The sequence below is a fragment of the Megachile rotundata genome, chromosome 4, assembly GCF_050947335.1.
Source record: "Megachile rotundata isolate GNS110a chromosome 4, iyMegRotu1, whole genome shotgun sequence".
Taxonomy (NCBI): Eukaryota; Metazoa; Arthropoda; class Insecta; order Hymenoptera; family Megachilidae; genus Megachile; species Megachile rotundata.
The window spans coordinates 11,714,519-11,734,966 of NC_134986.1; the positions used below are offsets into that span (position 1 = coordinate 11,714,519).

The 20,448-nt window shown below is 34.8% G+C and overlaps 1 protein-coding gene across 2 annotated transcripts in view; it reads right to left on the minus strand.

The window, feature by feature from the left end:
* Positions 1 to 20,448, minus strand: part of sick (sickie) — a 295,306-nt gene that overhangs the window by 264,229 nt on the left and 10,629 nt on the right. Inside the window, exon 2 of one of the 2 annotated variants that reach the window (XM_076531057.1) lies at positions 11,701 to 11,796. The exons of the other annotated variant lie outside the window; for it this stretch is intronic. Coding sequence (XP_076387172.1) covers positions 11,701 to 11,766 — 66 coding nt within the window. The 5' untranslated portion in view covers positions 11,767 to 11,796. The remainder of the gene's footprint in view (positions 1 to 11,700; positions 11,797 to 20,448) is intronic. 2 annotated transcript variants of the gene reach the window in all.

Below are 20,448 nucleotides of genomic sequence, written 5' to 3' on the forward strand. Positions count from 1 at the left end.
AAACATCCATGTTTCAAAAAAAAAAAAAACAAAAAAATAACAGTACAAAATTTGTGAATATTAAATGTTTCAATTCTTACATTTTCAAAATTATACATTTCTTTTTTTTAAATTTAGAAATTTCTAAATTACTAGATTCAAGAATTCCTAGATTCCCAAATCTATAAATTTTTAATTTTCTAAATTACTAAATTTCTGGATCACCAAATTTCCACTTTCCCAAATTCCTAGATCACAAATTCTAAAATATCCAAATTCCAAGATTCCCAAATCTCCTGATCCCAAATTCAAGATTCCCAAATTCCAAAATATCCAAATTCCAAAATATCCAAATTCCAACATTCCAAATTCCAAGATCTCAAATTCCAAGATTCTCAAATTCCAAGATTCCCAAATTTCAAAATATCCAAATTCCAAGATCCCAAATTCCAAGATTCCCAAATTCCAAAATATCCAAATTCCAACATTCCAAATTCCAAGATCTCAAATTCCAACATTCCCAAATTCCAAGATTCCCAAATTCCAAAATATCCAAATTCCAAGATCCCCAAATCCCTAAATCCCAAATTCCAAGATCCCCAAATCCCTAAATCCCAAATTCCAAGATCCCAAATTCCCAGATTCCCAAATTCCCAGATTCCAAAATTCCCAGATTCCCAAATTCCTACATTCCCAAACACCTACATTCCAAAAATCCTAAATCTCAAATTCCTAGATCCCCAAATCCCTAGATCCCAAATTCCTAAATCCCTATATCCCTAACTCCCCAAATCCCAAAACTCTAAAATCCTCAAATTCCTCAAAATGCTCAAACCCCAAAGTCCCAAAATCCCAAAATCCCAAAATCTCCAAATTCTCATCGCAATCACTCTCCATCTCACATAATTTCAATCGCACCTCCAATAACGTCACACATTAAATCCACTCTCATAATTTTCACTTTAAATCATCCTATCCACACAACACCCTTCACGATTACTTTAAAAAAATACTAAAAGAACATTTTCGTAAAAAAGGGGGGGTGTGTATAATTCCCTTTGTGCACACTTCCCTCACAATTTTATCAGTTACTTAGCAATATCAGGTTTCATAAGAGCCACACACAAGATTCTCGTGCATGATACTTGGCCGTAACTTAACCGCCAGGTCGATCAGTTCAATTTCCTTGTGTGCCCTTCGGCCCTCGACTAGGTAATACGATAACGAATGACAGATCATTAGAGACACGGAAAGCCTTGTGATCGAAATACGATGGATCTTCGTGCTAATGACAATAATGTCGTTATACACCTACCATGGTGTCCTGTTTCGCGTGAGTATGACTTACAATTACGCGTTCACCACTAATTGCGATGATTTATGTGACGTTTAAAGAGGGAATAATTAATAAGTTTCCTGGGGTGCATGTGTAAACTGTTCCTCCCTAGTGTTGATACAGCAATTAATAACGACTTTTGATTTATGACCACCTTTGTTCGACTATCGCGACACCCGAACTTTCTTATTTTATCTCGAGTTTCTGCGGAATTGATAAACGTCTGGAAAAAAGTGCAGGATTTATTATTCTGCTTTGATGAACAAGCAACTATGTATGCCTTTTAATGTGCATTAATAAGCAACATGTTTGACGAACATAGACTATGTATGTTGTTCAATGTGGATTAACAATGTACATGTTTCGATGAACAAGCTACTATGTATGTCTTTTAACGTGGATTAACAATGAACATGTTTGGATGAATAAGCTACTATGTACGTCTTTTAATGTGGATTGATAAGCAACATGTTTTATGAACAAGCTACTATGTATGTCTTTCAATGTGGATTAACAAGCAACATGTTTGATGAACAAGCTACTATGTATGTCTTTCAATGTGGATCAACAAGCAACATGTTTGGTGATCAAGCAACTATGTATATTCTTCAAGTTTGATTAACAAGCAACATGTTTAGTGATCAAGTAACTATGTATTTTATTTAAGTTGGCTTAACAAGCAACATGTTTGAACGAACAAGCAACTATGTATATTCTTCAAGTTTGATTAACAAGCAACATGTTTGGTGATCAAGCAACTATGTATATTCTTCAAGTTTGATTAACAAGCAACATGTTTAGTGATCAAGTAACTATGTATTTTATTTAAATTGGCTTAACAAGCAACATGTTTGAACGAACAAGCAACTATGTATATTCTTCAAGTTTGATTAACAAGCAACATATTTGGTGATCAAGCAACTATGTATATTCTTGAAGTTTGATTAACAAGCAACATGTTTAGTGATCAAGTAACTATGTATTTTATTTAAATTGGCTTAACAAGCAACATGTTTGAACGAACAAGCAACTATGTATATTCTTCAAGTTTGATTAACAAGCAACATGTTTAGTGATCAAGTAACTATGTATTTTATTTAAGTTGGCTTAACAAGCAACATGTTTGAACGAACAAGCAACTATGTATATTCTTCAAGTTTGATTAACAAGCAACATGTTTGGTGATCAAGCAACTATGTATATTCTTGAAGTTTGATTAACAAGCAACATGTTTGGTCGTACAAGCAACTATGTATTTTATTTAAGTTGGCTTAACAAGCAACATGTTTGGTGATCAAGTAGCTGTGTATATTCTTGAAGTTGGCTTAATAAGCAACTTGTTTAGATGAACAAGTATATAATGGACAACATATATGTTACTTAAATTAGATTAACAAGTAACTTGCTTGTAAAATGAGCAACTATATATATTCTTCAATTGGACTGAACAAGCAGCTTGTTTGTATGAACAAGCAACTGTGTATACCGCCAAAATAATTCACCATAAATATAGCTACACACTGAACAGAATATCGAATATAAAATAGGATTCGATATTTATGGTGCAGCTAAGGAATACATAATGGAGAAAGGTAAATATGTTATGGAGAAAAGTGAAGAAGGAAGAAGAAGAAGAAGGGTAAGAGTTGCTTGAGGCACGTAAGGTTTGTCCTTAATCGCGATGCGTGACAGAAGGGCCTTACCAAACAACCCCCGTAATATTAATCTTCGATTAAAGGCTTATCGTGCCACGTGGCCATGGATGTGGAAAATTCGGCTACGCGAAAAACTTGGGGAGCTACCTTATCTTGACGTTCTTTCGCTTCCTTGCTACTGTGTACACAGTTCGAAAAAAGCAAGCTTAGGGTATCTGTCGAAGATTCTTCTGAATGCATTTTATACTTTTATGTATTTGATTTGATGCGGGTTCGAGAGTGACACGAAATGTATTACTTTGGAATAATGATTATATTTTAATGGCACTTTATTATTTTTTGAAGGGTTGTTAAGAAACTGCATTTTTAAATTTTCATATTTTGTAAAATTCTTAACTACCCTAACTTAAAGTCCATAAATCCCTGAACTTCTAAATCCACAAATCCCTGAATCCACAAATTCCTAAATCCACAAATCCCTGAATCCACAAACTTCTAAATCCACAAACCCCTAAATTCACAAACCCTTACATCCACAAACCCCAAAATTCAAAAACCCTAAATTTTCAATTCCCTTAAGTTCCCAACTTTCTACATTCTTAGACCTCAAAATCCCTAACTCCCTAAATCCTAAATATTATCCTAAATATTAAATTAAAAAATTGCTAAATTACAAAATTCCGAAAAGTCATAATTGCATTTTAAAATTCATTTCTGTATTACACAAATAATCCCCTACATGGATCAATTCTCAGGATTAAATTCGTCTGCATAGATCTTACGCAGTATCTTCTGTTTAATCTAAATCCTTCTAGTTAATAATTTCAGTAAGAGGGCTATAAACCCAGGCTCGATAGTTACAAAGTTTCGTATATCGGGGAAACTATATGTAAGTCTACGCAGCAGTTAGATATCCTTCTGAGCTTAATGAAAGTTTGTATTAAGCAAATTGTAGCATTTAAAACTTCTAATTTTCAATCTTGCAAATCTCCAACTTTACAAATTTCCTATTTTCTAATCTCCAAATTTAAAATTTCAAGTTTGCAATTTTCAAATCTTCAAATTCCAAAATTTTTTATTCTCAAGCTTCCACATCTTCAAATTCTAAAATTTCCAAATTTTCAATTTCAAAATTCCAACTCTCCAAATATCCAAATCCCCAAATCTCCAAAACTTTAAATCTCCAAATTTCTATATCTCAAAACCCCTAAATCCTCAAAGCCCCAAATCCTAAAATCCCCCAATTCCTGAATCTCCAAATCCCAAAATTTCCAAATCCAAAAATTCCCAAATCCTCAAATCTCCAAACACCAAAATGCCCAAATCCTCAAATCTTCAAATCCCAAAATTTCCAAATCCAAAAATTCCCAAATCCTCAAATCTCCAAATCCCAAAATTTCCAAATCCTCAAATCTCCAAATCCCAAAATTCCCAAATTCCGAAATCTCCAAATCCACAAATCCCAAAATTTCCAAATCCCCAAAATCTCAAAATTCCCAAATTCCGATATCTCCAAATCCACAAATCCCAAAATTTCCAAATCCCCAAAATCCGCAAATCCCTAAATCCTTAAATCCCCATATCACAAAATTTCCAAATCCCCAAATCCCCAAATCCCCAAACTCCTAATCCCAAAATTTCCAAATCGCCAAAATCCCCAAATCCTGAAACCCCAAATTTCAAAAATCCCCAATTCCCAAAATTCCAATTTAAAAATCCAAAAATCCACCAGCAAAATGACATCAAAATTGGAACAAGACCCACGAGAGCAATATTCGAAATCAGATTGTTCGATATCGATGATAGCAGCGATAAGCAGGCTCCCTTTGGTGCGTACTCAATATGTTGGCCGGAACGCGAGTCGAGGGCAGAGTGGCGTTCGCAGAGATACCGAGGCAATTCCGGAACGATGGTTAGGTCGATCCTCGAATGGCTAATCGATGCCTGACCGCGCAAATACGCTTCAAGGGCGTTCACACGAGACAACCTACGCACCCTCAAGTAGGCTTTCTACCCTAACTTCTTCTCCCTCGTGCAATAACTTTTACGTCGACGCCCGCGAGATCTTACCGCGTGTTGCTTCGCTACCTATCCCTAAACTCTTCCTTCCGGGCTGCGAAACGTACAATCGAGTCGAGGTACTTAACTCGTTCTTTCAAATTAACTGTTTGTGAAATTCAATTTGATAATCTTTTTATGACGTGTGTTATACTGGAGTTTGAGAGGTAAATTGAAAAAGGATAAAGGTAGGTAAGGATAAGGATAGGAAATTAAATTAAAGATAGGAAAGAATATTATTTTAGAATGAGGGGATGAAGTGATATGCGGTATGTTTCAGGAAGGGTTATATAGTTTATATTTGCAATTATATGTATTTGAAATTTGGGACATTTATAAGTTTCTAGTTTGGACAATTTTTATGTTCTTCAAAATCACAAATTTGCAAATTCCCACATCTCCAAATTCCTACATCACCAAATTCCTACATACTCAAATTCCTATATCTTCAAATTCTCACATCCCCGAATTCCCACATCCCCAAATTCCCACATCCCCAAATTCCCACATCCCCAAATTCCAATTTTCCCAAATTCCCACATCCCCAAATTCCCACATCCCCAAATTCCAATTTTCCCAAATTCCCACATCCCCAAATTCCCACATCCCCAAATTCCCACATCCCCAAATTCCCACATTCCCAAATTCTCATATTCCTAAATTCCCACATCCCCAAATTCTTACATTCCTAAATTCCCACATCTCCCATTTCCCACATCCCCAAATTCCCACATCCCTAAATTACCACATCCCCAAATTCCCACATCCCCAAATTCCCACATCCCTAAATTACCACATCTCCCATTTCCCACATCCCCAAATTCCCACTTTCCCAAATTCTCACATCCCCAAATTCCAATTTTCCCAAGTTCCCACATGTCCCATTTCCCACATCCCCAAATTCCCAAGTTCCCAACTTCCCAAATCTCCAAATCCCCAAGTTCCTATTTCTCAAACTTCCTAAACCCCCAACCGTCCAAATCCCATATCCCAAATACCCCAAATCCCCCAAATCCCAAGCCCCCAAAATCCTCATCATTCTCACCTCTCAACCTCCCCTCCCTCCAACCTCTCTTCCCCCAATTTCACTTCCTAAATACCTAAATACCCCCGTCCTCTGCCAATATTCCCAACAGTCCTATCCACCTAGTTCAAAATTGTCCACACCTATCTTCCACCAATATAATCTCCATTTCAATAATCCGACTAGTACTACACATAACTATACTCACAGTAAATTTGATCTCATTTCTCGAAGATTACGGAAGCTTGTTGCATAGCGTGTAAGTTCGAGCAGATAGACTAGAAACGCGTTGTACGGGGCGCGAGGTAAGATTCTGCACGCGTAAGCCAATTTAACGGGCCCTCACCCCTCCTGCGTTACGGGATCCCGTAAGAGAACAGAGAAGAGAATGCCTTCCTCGCTTGTGCCGTGAGAGGTAGGCGTTGTATCTTTAATTATCTACGCAACAGAGGGACGGAGGTGGGCCCGAGGGATTTTGCCAGCTACCAGGAGGGTTGCAAAATGGTATCATCTCGTCCTCATGGCCGGGGCGTGGCTCTCTCGACACCCAAAATCTCTTCATCTTCGTCTATCTGACTTAACGTCCGAAAGAGGGGTAGCCGGAGAAACCGCTGGCGAAAAAGCTTGGCCGTTTAGCGGCAACTAAATCTCGCTAACAGCTTTCGTCTTACGGAGAGAACGAAAAACTGGTCGTTTCGTTTCTTTTCTTAATTTCTCTGCTTTGTTACGATCTTAGGTATTACTCGAATTACGTATTATTTGGTTGTATATTACGCGGTGTATAATATGGGGTTTCAGTTTTATATCATACATGGTGTATGAAACGGTGCTTGAGTTTTATATTATACATGGTGTATGAAACGGTGATTCTATTTTATGGTGTATTCTCTGGACGGAATATTCGATGAGGAAAGATGAGGAGGAAGTATCATGAATCAAGTATTATCTGAGTTAGCTTTGTTTGGAAGTTAAAAACAAGATATTGAAATTATAGGGAACTGCTTTTTTAAATGTAATATTTAGTGAAGTGAAAAAAATTGGAGATGAAGTTTGGATTGTAATAAACTTAATTTATTAGCGAACATGTACCACGTCGATATTGTACAAAAATAATAAAATCTGAAATGTTCAAATAACATTTAAAAGACGTACTTCACATGATTAACCCCGTGACGCACTCGTGACGCACTCGTGACGCACATGCTACAACAGTTCACATCTGACAAACCCAATTAGTGTTTTCACAACAATTAAATATTTGGTCCAATTCTAATTACAATTACTATAATCAAGAATTACTGAAGAAGAAACGTGCTTGACATTTTAGTTTTTATTGCCTTAATGTTGTAGCAATAATTAGCTGTGAATGAACTCTGTAAAAAATTGTAAATTAAGAGTTTAATATTAATAAAATTTATCATTCTACTCCACGTTATTAATTCCCATATGTGTTACAAATATATTATACCCCAACCAGCACAGTAAAAGACAATGATCCAATTAATAAATTCTCTGAGAACACTGATTAAGTGTACCGTGTTCCCGGAGCCCGTTCATTTAATTTCAGAGCACAATATTTAGTTTGTGCCTGTCACGTACACGGAGAAAGTAGAATTTGCTGGAATTACGTTCCTTCTTTTGTACAGCTGTAACGCAATTAACAGAGGGATATTCTTTAGCGATAATGTCAACCCGTTAACTGTAGTTCCACCCTTTCCGTTAATCCGAAGACCAGCTGGTTTTAATCCCGCATGGAACTGCACCGAAAAACGCTCGTCTGTGTTTCGCTGATAAAGAATGTCCAATGCTTTTACGGTTATCAAAATCCCTATTTATCTATTTGTGTTCCTGATAGCACATTTTTTAAATTACGTTTGCAATTTGAAGTTCTAGCAGTGTTGTCATACTTCGATGAGGTTAAGTGTCATACTTGACGTTAAGTATTATACTTGACGTTAAATATCATGCTTGATGTTAAATATCATACTTGACGTTAAATATCATGCTTGATGTTAAATATCAAACTTGACGTTAAATATCACACTTGTCGTTAAATATCAAACTTGACGTTAAATATCACACTTGACGTTAAATATCAAACTTGACATTAAATATCATACTTCACGTTAAATATCATAAATGACGTTAAATATCATGCTTGACGTTAAATATCATGCTTGACATTAAATATCATACGTGACGTTAAATATCACACTTGACGTTAAATATCATACTTGACGTTGAATATCAAACTTGACGTTGAATATCAAACTTGACGTTAAATATCATACTTGACGTTAAATATCATGCTTGACGTTAAATATCATACTTGACGTTAAATATCACACTTGACGTTAAATATCATACGTGACGTTAAATATCAAACTTGACGTTAAATATCATACTTGACGTTAAATATCATGCTTGACGTTAAATATCATACTTGACGTTAAATATCACACTTGACGTTAAATATCATGCTTGACGTTAAATATCATGCTTGACGTTAAATATCATACTTGACGTTAAATATCATGCTTGACGTTAAATATCAAACTTGACGTTAAATATCACACTTGTCGTTAAATATCATAACTGACATTAAATATCATACTTGACGTTGAATATCAAACTTGACATTAAATATCATACTTGACGTTAAATATCACACTTGACGTTAAACATCACACTTGACGTTAAACATCATACTTGACGTTAAATATTAAACTTGACGTTAAATATCACACTTGTCGTTAAATATCAAACTTGACGTTAAATATCATACTTCACGTTAAATATCATACTTAACGTTAAATATCATATGAAGCTAGAATATGAAGAAACATATGAAGCTATAATTTCATACACAAATAACAAGTCATGACCCATAACCAGCCACGAGAAATCTTAATCATTAAAACTCCATAAGAAAATAGCAAACGATGCGTACTAAAGAATCGCAAGGTAAACGTTTATAATCATCGCGTCACACAAGAGCATAAGGCTTTTATTGCTTCCTAACTGCATATGGAGAATCAAGTGGGGAATTCCCCGCAACAGCTACCAAGCATAATTTTCCACGTGAATGCACCGTTGGCTCGTCGCTTTTTCTTAATGACTGTCTTAATTAATATCTCGCGGTTCGAGAGCTGTTTCTCTGCCCGAACATGAGCCTGTCGTTCCCTCTTTGCCGTCGTTCTAAGGATAATTTTCCGCGCGAATGCCCTAACCTCGTCCTTTAACCTAACCCAACCCGCCGTTCAACGTCCGTCGCCTTTTTTTCCAGCCCCTGTTTCCGACATCGTCAGGGTGTCGAGGAGCTTCGCGGCTCGAGTGTGCTTCGTGCCGATGACAAAGATGAAATCACTCTTTTATATTCGATGCTTCGATTATCGATGTTTAGGTAAAGGCATTAGTTAATTTAAAAGCATCAGTAGTTTATAACGTGATTGTTTATTAGAATGTTTATTAGAATGTTTACTAGATGTTCTGATGGTATATTGAGGGAATGTGACTTTGATTAGAGCAGATGTGTCAAGCGTATACTGATGTCAACCCATGAGTTGGCGCGTGGACCAAGTGTTTAGGAAAGCTACGGGTCCAATTGGTCGAAATAGAAATATGGACGCTTAGACTAACACGTGTCTTTGGAAATTTGGGAGATTTCAAATTCGGAGGATTGCAAATTCAAAAAATTGCAAATTCAGGAGATTTCAAATTTGGAAGATGGCAAATTCGAAAAATTGCAAATTCAGGAGATTTCAAATTTGGAAGATGGCAAATTCGAAAAATTGCAAATTCAGGAGATTTCAAATTCGGAGGATTGCAAATTCGAAAAATTGCAAATTCAGGAGATTTCAAATTCGGAGGATTGCAAATTCGAAAAATTGCAAATTCAGGAGATTTCAAATTTGGAAGATGGCGAATTCGAAAAATTGCAAATTCAGGAGATTTCAAATTTGGAAGATGGCAAATTCGAAAAATTGCAAATTCAGGAGATTTCAAATTTGGAAGATGATAAATTCGAAAAATTGCAAATTCAGGAGATTTCAAATTTGGAAGATGGCAAATTCGGGAGATTGAAAATTCGGAAGATGTCAAATTCGAAAAATTCCAAATTAGGAAGATTTCCAACTCGGAAAATTCAAATTTAAAATATGGAAGTTTGAAAACTTTCAGTTTGCGTGTCTGAAAATTGAAATGTATGAAGACTTAAGAAAGAATGTTGAGAATTTCCAGAAATATTAAAATATGACTATTTTTTAACAAATATGCGATATATCCATTAAAATTTACCTAACGCATTTGCAAGACTAATAAGCATGAGACACTAAACATTAAGAGGTCATTCACTCCTGTATGTGATAGTGCCACAAACATTTGCGCAAATAATCTTTCACTGTTCGATAATGTTTGCTATGTCCGTAAAAGTATCTAGGTGTGTTGTTAGCGTGATTATAGGTATCTGTGACCTCGTAATCACTTATTCGCTCGTTTCAAGTTCCACAAACGTAATTTCTGTAATAATATTCTGAAGTTCTTAACTGAATTTATAAATTGACAATTTGTATGAAAATATAGAAATATTTAATATTTCTGTTTTATTATATTTTTTATTGTTACAGAACAATAATTTGTCTCGTAACAAGATATGATAGAATTATTGTATGTTCAGGTGTAGTGATAATAATATAGTAACAATGGAATTTCATTGTTGTATGTGTAATTACAAGCGCGAAGTTGTGTACTCTTTTCCCCCAAGTCACCCTAAAACTGGAATTCGGAGTACGCAGGAAGTAATACAAGGTCGTGTACATCGGAACACGTATGGGATTAACCCCAATGATGAATGAGAAGAGGAGTGAATTATAGCCAACGTAGTGAAGGTGTCGTTCAAGGGTACTCCCGTTAATTATGTTAAACTTGTCACGTTTTGACTTTGGGGAGTTTCAAATTTTCTAGGTTTAGAATTGTCAAGATTCAAATTTCTCAAATACTCAAATTGTAAGTACTCAAATTCTCCAATTCCTAAATTCTCAAATCTTCTAATACCTAAGTGCCTAAATCTAAATTTTTTACAGTTCCAAATTCCAAAATTGGAAGTTCTCATCTTCCTAAACCATCCAGTACGAAACCCCTAAATTCCCTAAACCCCGAATTCCCAAATCTCTAAGTCCCTAAATCCTTACATGCCTAAATTTCTAAATTCCTAAATTTTTTACAGTTCCAAATTCCAAAATCTCCAAATTCCTAAATTCTTAAACTTTCGAATACTTAAATCTCTAAATCCCTAAATTTCCAAATTCTAAAATCCCCAAATTCCCAAATTGGAAGTTCTCATCTTCCTAAACCCTCCAGTACCAAACCCCTAAATTCCCTAAACTCCGAATTCCAAAATATACAACCCCCAAACTTCATATAAATTCAAATAATCCACACATACTCTAAATTGCATATATATGAATTATACATCTTTCTTATCATTATACATTTATCTTACAACCTTAATAGCCATCGTCATTATTAAAACTCCAAATAAAATGTAAAAATAGGGTGAAGCTGTGACATAATCAGCTCAAGGTAGATTACAATAGTTGAATAAGTAAAATTTATGACAGACATACGTCAACATTAACATGTTCTCTTACCTTGACGGTCTCCTGAGGGGAGTACCTCGATGGGCGTTGGGCTTGAGCCTGTGCCTGCAGGCTCATCGCTGTACCATAACTGCTATACCAAAAACTCTGGAACCAAGCAAAATTCATATAAACTTTTCATGTATTCGTGTATAAAATATGCATTGGTACATGATGACTTTATCTTCTTCAGGAAGGATATTTTTAAATAGATTAGGAAAAGAAACTATTTAATTTTTTTATGTAATCACATGTGACTACACATGTGTGTATATATTGGCACATGTATGTGTGTCCTTAAAGACGTTATACATCAATGTTAAAAGTACAATATATGCTAAAAGTATATATACTAACAGACAAAATACTAAAAATACAATATGTATACTATTTTTCCTAAATAGGTTTCCTACCTCAAATTCAAGACTTAATAAATTCATAAATTTACAAACTTCAAAACCTAATATCAAAATCATCGATATCCCATATCAAGAACACCGAAAATATATAAAGTGTGGTGACCCCACATGACTCTGAAGATACAGAAGATATAAAAGTTAATCTGTTAACGCATCGATCAGCGTTAATATTGCCGAAAAGAACTAAATAAAAAAGAAAATACGATCGTTACAAAGATTCGGAGAAAGTTCGAGGTGGAAGAAGAGCAGCAGCACAGAGAAGCACAGAGGGTGCGTGGCTGGCTGGTTGGCCTGTCAATACGAACAGCTACGTGACCCAGGTACCAAATGACATATCCGCTAGAAGGGACGAACTTTCTCGTCCTTCCAGAGAACCATCTTGTTTTTCCGACATTCTCTACCACAGCGTATCCACAGAATCGCTCGATATTTCGCCTGTTCGATAAATCACGAATATCTATGTGCAGACATTGGTACCGTTGGTAGCAATGGTACGGTAAGTTGGTAGTGATGGCTACGTTCTTTCGTTCAAGATTTTTTTTGTTCGAGGACTCTATTTTATTCGTCAAAGGTGTAGTCATTATTTTGTATTTATTATTATTTTGTATTGTCTGTATTTAGTAATATATTTTCTGATAAACTTTCTTTATGAACATTAATATATAATTTTGTTATTATGTATATAACTAAATCTATATTTGTACAAGTTACTTAGTGACCAGTTAACGTACTGATAATCACAATAAGAGGTTGAGTTTGTGAGACATTAGAAAACTTGGAAGTTTAGAAAAATACAAACTTAAAATTTAGAAATTTAGAAAAATAAAAATCTGGATATTTTAAAACTTAAACACCTGATTTTTAAAAATAAAAATGAAGAAATTTGTAAACCTGTAAATTTAGCAAATCCCTAAATTTATGAATTAATAAATATACAAGCCTGATAATTCATAAAAACATGACCCAAAAAATACTCCAAAATCTCTCAAATTTGAAATACTAAAAGATTAAAAAATCTCTCATTCTAAAGTGACAAATTACCATGAAACTTGAATAATACCCTAACTGTTCAATATCAGTTTAATAAAGCAATTGTCTCTGAAAGAATCATTTGTGAAGTTTCAAAGAAAGCCGCGATGCTCGAAGACTCCTTTCAACTTTGCTAAAATATACCGAAGGTGAAACGCGAGTGTGGAGGGTTTGATCGACGACAAAACATGCGGTTCGTCGATTATTCGTTGACAAAAGAGGGAAAACAGGGGTTGACGAGGAAGACAGGGTGCAGAGTGGAGGAGAGGAAAAAGGTAAAGCATCCACGGTAAACGAGTGAATTCGACGACAGAAGGAGACAGAGGGTGCACTCTCGCGATACGGGAAAGCTAATCGAGCGAAAAGCATAATTAATCACGGTGAATTTGTCGTGATTAACGACGATCGTGTTGTCCCTGGTGGCTGTGAGTCTAAACATTGTTAATGCGCGACAAATCAACTTGCCTATCGCTGTTTCATCTGTTCGACAATTTCCGTGCATTGACGTAACTAGAATTTTTTTTAGGGTGATAAATGAACACCTAAAGTGAAGTTAGGTTTGCTCTCCCTAACGGTGTATGTAACTTCCATTTTTTGCGTTGACTTTCCATTTTCTTTTATGCTAAAGAATTAGAAAACTAGAGACTCAGAAAATTGAAATATCTGAAAACAAGAAAACTACTAGATTCGGTAACTAACTGGCTAGGTGACTAGGGAGTTATGAAACTAGAAAACTAGAAAATTAGAAAGCTAGAAAACAACAAAGCTAGAAAACTAGAATACTAAATTAGGAAATTCATAAATATAAAAATTTAGAAATCAACAAATTCTGAAATTTGAAAATTGAGTAATTTGATCCTAGTCCCTAACTAGTTACGCCAATGGTTTCACATTACACTATGAACCTGTTACATGTTATTCGTAAGCGTTATAATGCCTTGTCTCATCAATACTCATTATCGCATGCAATATTGCCAAATCCAAACACGAAATCACGAGCTGGAAATTCTATCCGAGCACGCGCTATAACGCTCAATTGCGATAAATAACTAAACAAAATTGATGGTCCAATACTGTGGGTACATATGGTTCTTACTAATCATCCTTTCATTCGCGCACAACTAACCATTCGTACATTCTAACTAAAAAATTATACATATAAAGTTTGTAGAAATTACATATTTGAAAAGATGAAGAATTTGAAAATTAATTAATTTGATGAATTCATTGATTTCGGGAAATTTAGATATTTAACAGTTCGAAAATTTAAGGTATTCAAAAGTTAGGAATTTAGATATTTAGAAATTTGAGGATTTTCAAGTTTATACTATTCTTAGCCACATATGAGACAACACTCACATAAATCTGATAGATGATCAAAAGATATGTTGTACGTACTCCTAACCTAACATGTCAAGTAAAATATGTCAAAAAAGTTATAAATAATATTTAATAAAATGTTGAACAGACAATGTCACTACATCAACTATTCAAGTATACTGTAATGTTCAAATATATATCAACTTTATGATACAATAAAAACGAAAGTCATCAACAAACATGATAAACCTTGCAAACACCTATGAAATCTCCCATATGATCTCCCATCGCTTCATTTTTACTGTCCATAATACAATACGACAATTACTCGTGTCTCATAATTCGTCCTTTAACCCATAACCCACGGGAGCGTAAAACCGATGCCGTAACTAATCTTTCGACATGCCATTAATCCATTTATGGCGTTATAATATGTATCCGGACCCATGCTGCGCTTTTAGGGGATGAGACACGGTAGGACCGTTCGCTAAACGAACACAAGAGCCGCAAACCTGCAGACAACGTGTTCTCACGCGTCTACAGGAAACCGTATAAGGATGCATTAAATTGGGAGTGAAGATGGACGTCCTGTTCGCAATTTAGGGATTTTGATCATTTGTGCAATTGTGCGGAGAGAAATTGGGGAATTTTGAGATTTAGAAATATGGCAATATTAATTTTTTAAAAATAGGAATTTGACAATTTATAAATCTCAGAATACAAGCACTTGGAAATTGTAAAATATAAGAATCTAGAAACTTGTGAATCCTAAAATTTAAAAATATTTTATTTCATGAAAGAACAGTTTCCAAGAAACTACAATAAGCAACAACCTTCTTTTCCATTCCACATTCTTTCCCCTTCTCCTACAGTTCCTAAAATAAATTTATTATACATATTATAGTTGTCGTCCATGTCTACGTCACGATTATTTATCTACGATATTAATATATTTATAAATTAAATTTTGTATCTATATTTTATGTTATATTTTTAAAAATTAAGGTCCACTAATTCATCCTAGTTCAATTTTACCACTTTAACAAAATCGATACAGTACTTCCCTAACAAAATCAATACAATAAATCCCTAACAAAGAGCAACTCTGATTTTTTGACATAGGCCTAAGCACCCCTAATATCCAGCACTATAACTAATACAAGATATTAAAACAGAAGTGCACTCGGACACCGTGTATAGAGACGGTGGTTCGACAGTTCGAACATCGGAGTTTATGGTGTGGAGTATCATGGGAGGCAGGGTAGTCGGGTGTCGAGCCTCATTAGACAGCATGGGAGCCCGTGCATCGTGAGGGGTTGCCGCTTGGGACTCGATGGAAGTGCGTACGGCCAACCGGAAACTAACGACCTTACCCCTACACCTCTCATCGACCTCTGTCGACCTTTCTTTTGCGCCCACAATTCCGATTCTTCTGTTCGATCGACAGATGTACAGGATACGAGAGGAAAACGTTTGTTTTAAGGCATTATCGCTCGATTGATGACCACTTTAAAATAACCTAACCTATACGGATAATGGACTCGGCTTCTTGTTCCTTTCGGGCTAGTGAATTTTAATGGTGTCGTTGGAATGACAATTACCGATACTTATGCGTCTCGATTTCTCCACGTGTTTCGGATACTTTAACGGGGGGATACTTTGGGGTCAACAAACTTAAACTCATTGAAATTTTTTTGTGCTGAACGTATCAGAGTATGCTTTACACATTTCTGCGAGTATGTTTGTAAAATTAAAATATGTTTTAATTTAATCTTAAGCTAATTTTTAAATGTTTCAAATTCTCAAATTTCAAAATTTCAAAATCTTCAAATCCCCTATTTCTAACTTCTGAAATTTAAAAATTTCCCAAATGTCCAGATCACTCCAAGTGTTTCAAACTCTTAAGTTTCCAACCTTCCAACTTCCCAAATTTAAAAATCTCCAAATTCCCAATTTCTAACCTCTCAAATTGTCAAATTTCCCAAATCCACAAATCACTCTAAATGTTTCAAACTATTAAGTTTCCAACCTCCCAACTTCCCAAATTTAAAAATCTCCGAATCCCTAATTTGCAACCTCCCAAATTGTCAAATTCCCCAAATCCACAAATCACTCCAAATGTTTCAAACTCTTGAGTTTCCAACCTTCCAACTTCCCAAATTTCAAAATCTCCAAACCCCCAATTTTTAATCTCTCAAATTGCCAAATTCCCCAAATCCCCAGATCACTCCAAATGTTCCAAACTCTTAAGTTTCCAACCTCCCAACTTCCCAAATTTCAAAATCTCCAAATCCCCAATTTGTAACCTCTCAAATTGCCAAATTCGCCAAATCCACAAATCACTCCAAATGTTCCAAACTCTTAAGTTTCCAACCTTCCAACTTCCCAAATTTCAAAATCTCCAAATCCCATATTCCCAAATTACCAAAATCCTCCATCCCCAAATTTTTCAATTCCTCCAATCCTAAACGTCTACTTCTCACTTTTATAAAACACTAACAAAACAATCGTTCATATCAAACGACTCATAATTTAATGCAATTAATGAAAGTATCGTTGCACACAAGTTGCGATACCGACAAAGCGGTTGTAAGTTAAATATTCCGTCTCGAGTGTCATTCTCATTAAACCGCGTTGATCAAGGCAGTACGTTAATTACTCATCTATACATACATATCGCGCGAAACAGTGCAAGTTCAACTGCAGCATACAGGTTCACCTCTCTGCTCGAAAGCACGGTGCACCCTGTGCATTTACATTATTTCGTCGGAAGTCAACGAAGCAATTAGCAGAAATTTCAGTAATGCTACATTTTCCAACGCTTTCAATACTCAAACAATTAAAATTACCATTTCACAGTCAATGGCAATGGAACAGAATATTCGAGCCGCCAGTTTGTTCCGATCGATTTGCACACAACTTTGCATACAATCGAAATATCGGTATTATGGAGTGAAATTGTGTAATTACATTATCGTGCTACGATAACGTACGTACGAAGTAAAAGAATCTCTATTTCAATCACCATTACAAATAAATGTTATGTACATTTTAAATTTCTCTTTGAAATAAAAAATCCACTATGAAGTAACAATGAAGTGGTTTATATTGTAAGGTGCAACTAGATGTCCAGAAAAATAATTTTTAATAAATGAATATTGTATATGATACGAATTTTCAATAGAATAAATGAATTGAGCTGAAAAGAATTTTGACGTTGAAAAAGAATTTTGAAAGAAATTTTTTACATTAAATATTTTGTGTCTATGTAAATGTCTCATTTTATAATTTATTAAAATCTTGATTAGATATTGATACATAAATGCATGATTAAATATTAATACACTATACAAGATTAAATATTGAACAACCACGTACCAAATAAAAATATGAATACGCAAATGTAAATATAAAAAATATTTTCGTCTAGTTTTCGTATTATCTGTTACACTTAAAGTGAAATAGGCAAAGAAGTCAATAAAATAAGACAAAAAGTCTCATAAGAAAAAGATGTTACTTTCAAGGAAGAAAGAACTAAAGTTACAAAGGAGATAGGGTAAAATAATGTCAGAGAAAGTAAGGTGTTTCAACATTTAATTGGAAAGAGGAGCAACGCGGAAGCAGTAAAGTGAAGAAGACAAGGTTGGAAATCGCGAAACTCGGTATCGCAGTAGTATGTATACATACATTAAGCACATAGTGTGCGTGGCTGGAAAGAAGTTGAACGGGACGGCACATACAACATCGGTATGGGGTTTTCTGGTATGGTGTCGAGGGTTCGCGACTTGACAGTGATCGAGAACCGCGATGCTATCTTCGCGGCTCGATAACGACCAGCGGAAGTATCGCTTTAATCACTATATCCGAACTCCGTTCCCCTAGCACGCCATTGGATACCAGATCGTTTCTCATGTAACCTTGCAGTGACTCCCATGGAATCGGTCGCACTGTGATTCTCCAAATACCATGTGTACATACACTGTGTACGCATTATCGCTGTTTGCGCTGGACAAATCGGGTACTTGCCTTGGGCAACACGTTCAGGGAGCCCGTAAACAAACTTATGTATTTCCAGAGCAAACAGTTGTCAAATTTTCAATAGCAAGATGTTCAAATTTTCATATCTTTTCCAATTTTCTTTCAGTTATCTTCAATTTTTATATGTTCAAATAGTAATATGATAGTAGTATAACGTGGACATAGAGTAATAGAATAAGCAGAGAAACAGTGAAGTAATAAATAAAATAATGATATATTATAACAGTGCAGTAGTATAATAGTATAATTAAAAGCGGCAATAGTACAATAGTAAGACAGTAAACTAGTAATAAAATAAAAATAATAACAAAAGCAATAATAGAATAATAAAACAGTATAACAATGATGTGATAAAATAATAAAATACTTGTATATTAAAATAATTAAGTAGATATGTTCAAATAATAACGTAAACATAATAATATAACGTAGAAATAGAGTAACAGGATAAAGTAGAGAAACAATGAAATAATAAAATAAAATAATAATATATTATAATAGTACAATTAATAGCTGCAATAGTACAATAATAAAACAGTAAACCAGTAATAAAATAAAAATAATAAAAAAACAATAATAGAATAAAACAGAATAACAGTGATGTGATATAATAAAATACTTGTATATTAAAATAATGAAGTAGATAATATAATAACGTAATAACTGCTTTTATACAAAAATAATAAGAACACTAAAGCTTGAACAGGATGACGAAGTGTACACAATTTGCATGAACAAATAAGGGAGGTAATAACGGGAAAAAGCATGTTCCAGGAGAATCGAACACAATTCACAACCCTTACAAAACCATTAGAACATCCCCGAAGAGAAGGGTCTATCTACGATGCAAAAACTGAGATACAAACGCGTGTTAATTTCATAGAACGGAACAAGGTAGAGTGAACAGGAAGAGAAGGAGAAACAGGAGGTGGAGGAGGCACCATAAGGTCTGGAAGGCCTCTTATGCTATCGATCTGTCCCTACCTCGACGATGCCACGCTCTGTGCCACACCATGCACCCCCATGGAACACTATATTGTTCCCACTCGCTACCTCCTCACGGTATTGGTGAACGTGTTTCGTTCCTCTATGTTTACGCGTTTCCACGCACGTGTGCGAGTATATACGCGTTTCACCCACTACGAGGGCTACGCGATACTGTCTACGTATATATACGTATATTAACGTAGCGCGTTTATTTCCACGCGTAAAGAGACCATGGACCTTCTCGCACCTGCCCTCAACGACACCGTTGCGTCACCGGTTACGCAACACACGTGCTACCGTAATAACCATACACCGGACACATATGTATACCGCTAACTCAAGAATATACCTTTTCGATTTTCTCTTTTTATTTATTTGCTTCCCTCTTAATATCAAACGTACGAATTTCGTAAGTCGTCTTCGAACTTTCAAATTTATTAACAAAAAATTAAAATGCAGTGTAATATGAAAAATTAAATGTATACTATAGTAAGTTATATTAAATTCGTAAATTTTCATTTACGTCGTATTTTTGAATTTTTTAATCGAATTTTTGAATTGAATTAAATTGGCACAGTTCATAATTTTCAACTTATTTTACAACTTAGAAAAAATGTAATTTTCTAAGTTGTAGAATTTACAAATTCTTCAAGCTTCCTAAAATTACGAAATTTTTAAATTACCAAATTTTTTGCTTGTTAAATTTCAATGTTGCCAAATCAGTTACTGAAATTCACAAAATATTAGGTTCTCAAATTTTCTTATTTAAGATGTTTGAACCACCAAATTTTCACATTAAAACTTTCTGAGATGTTAAATTTTCTACTTCAATATTAACATCACATAATCATTCGTCAATCAAAGATTTTGAATATCCGCTCAAAAAATACATTGTGACCCATTTAATTCACAGTAAAGTTATGTAATAAAACACATCAAACAAGCTTTCGAAAAGATCAACGCCACA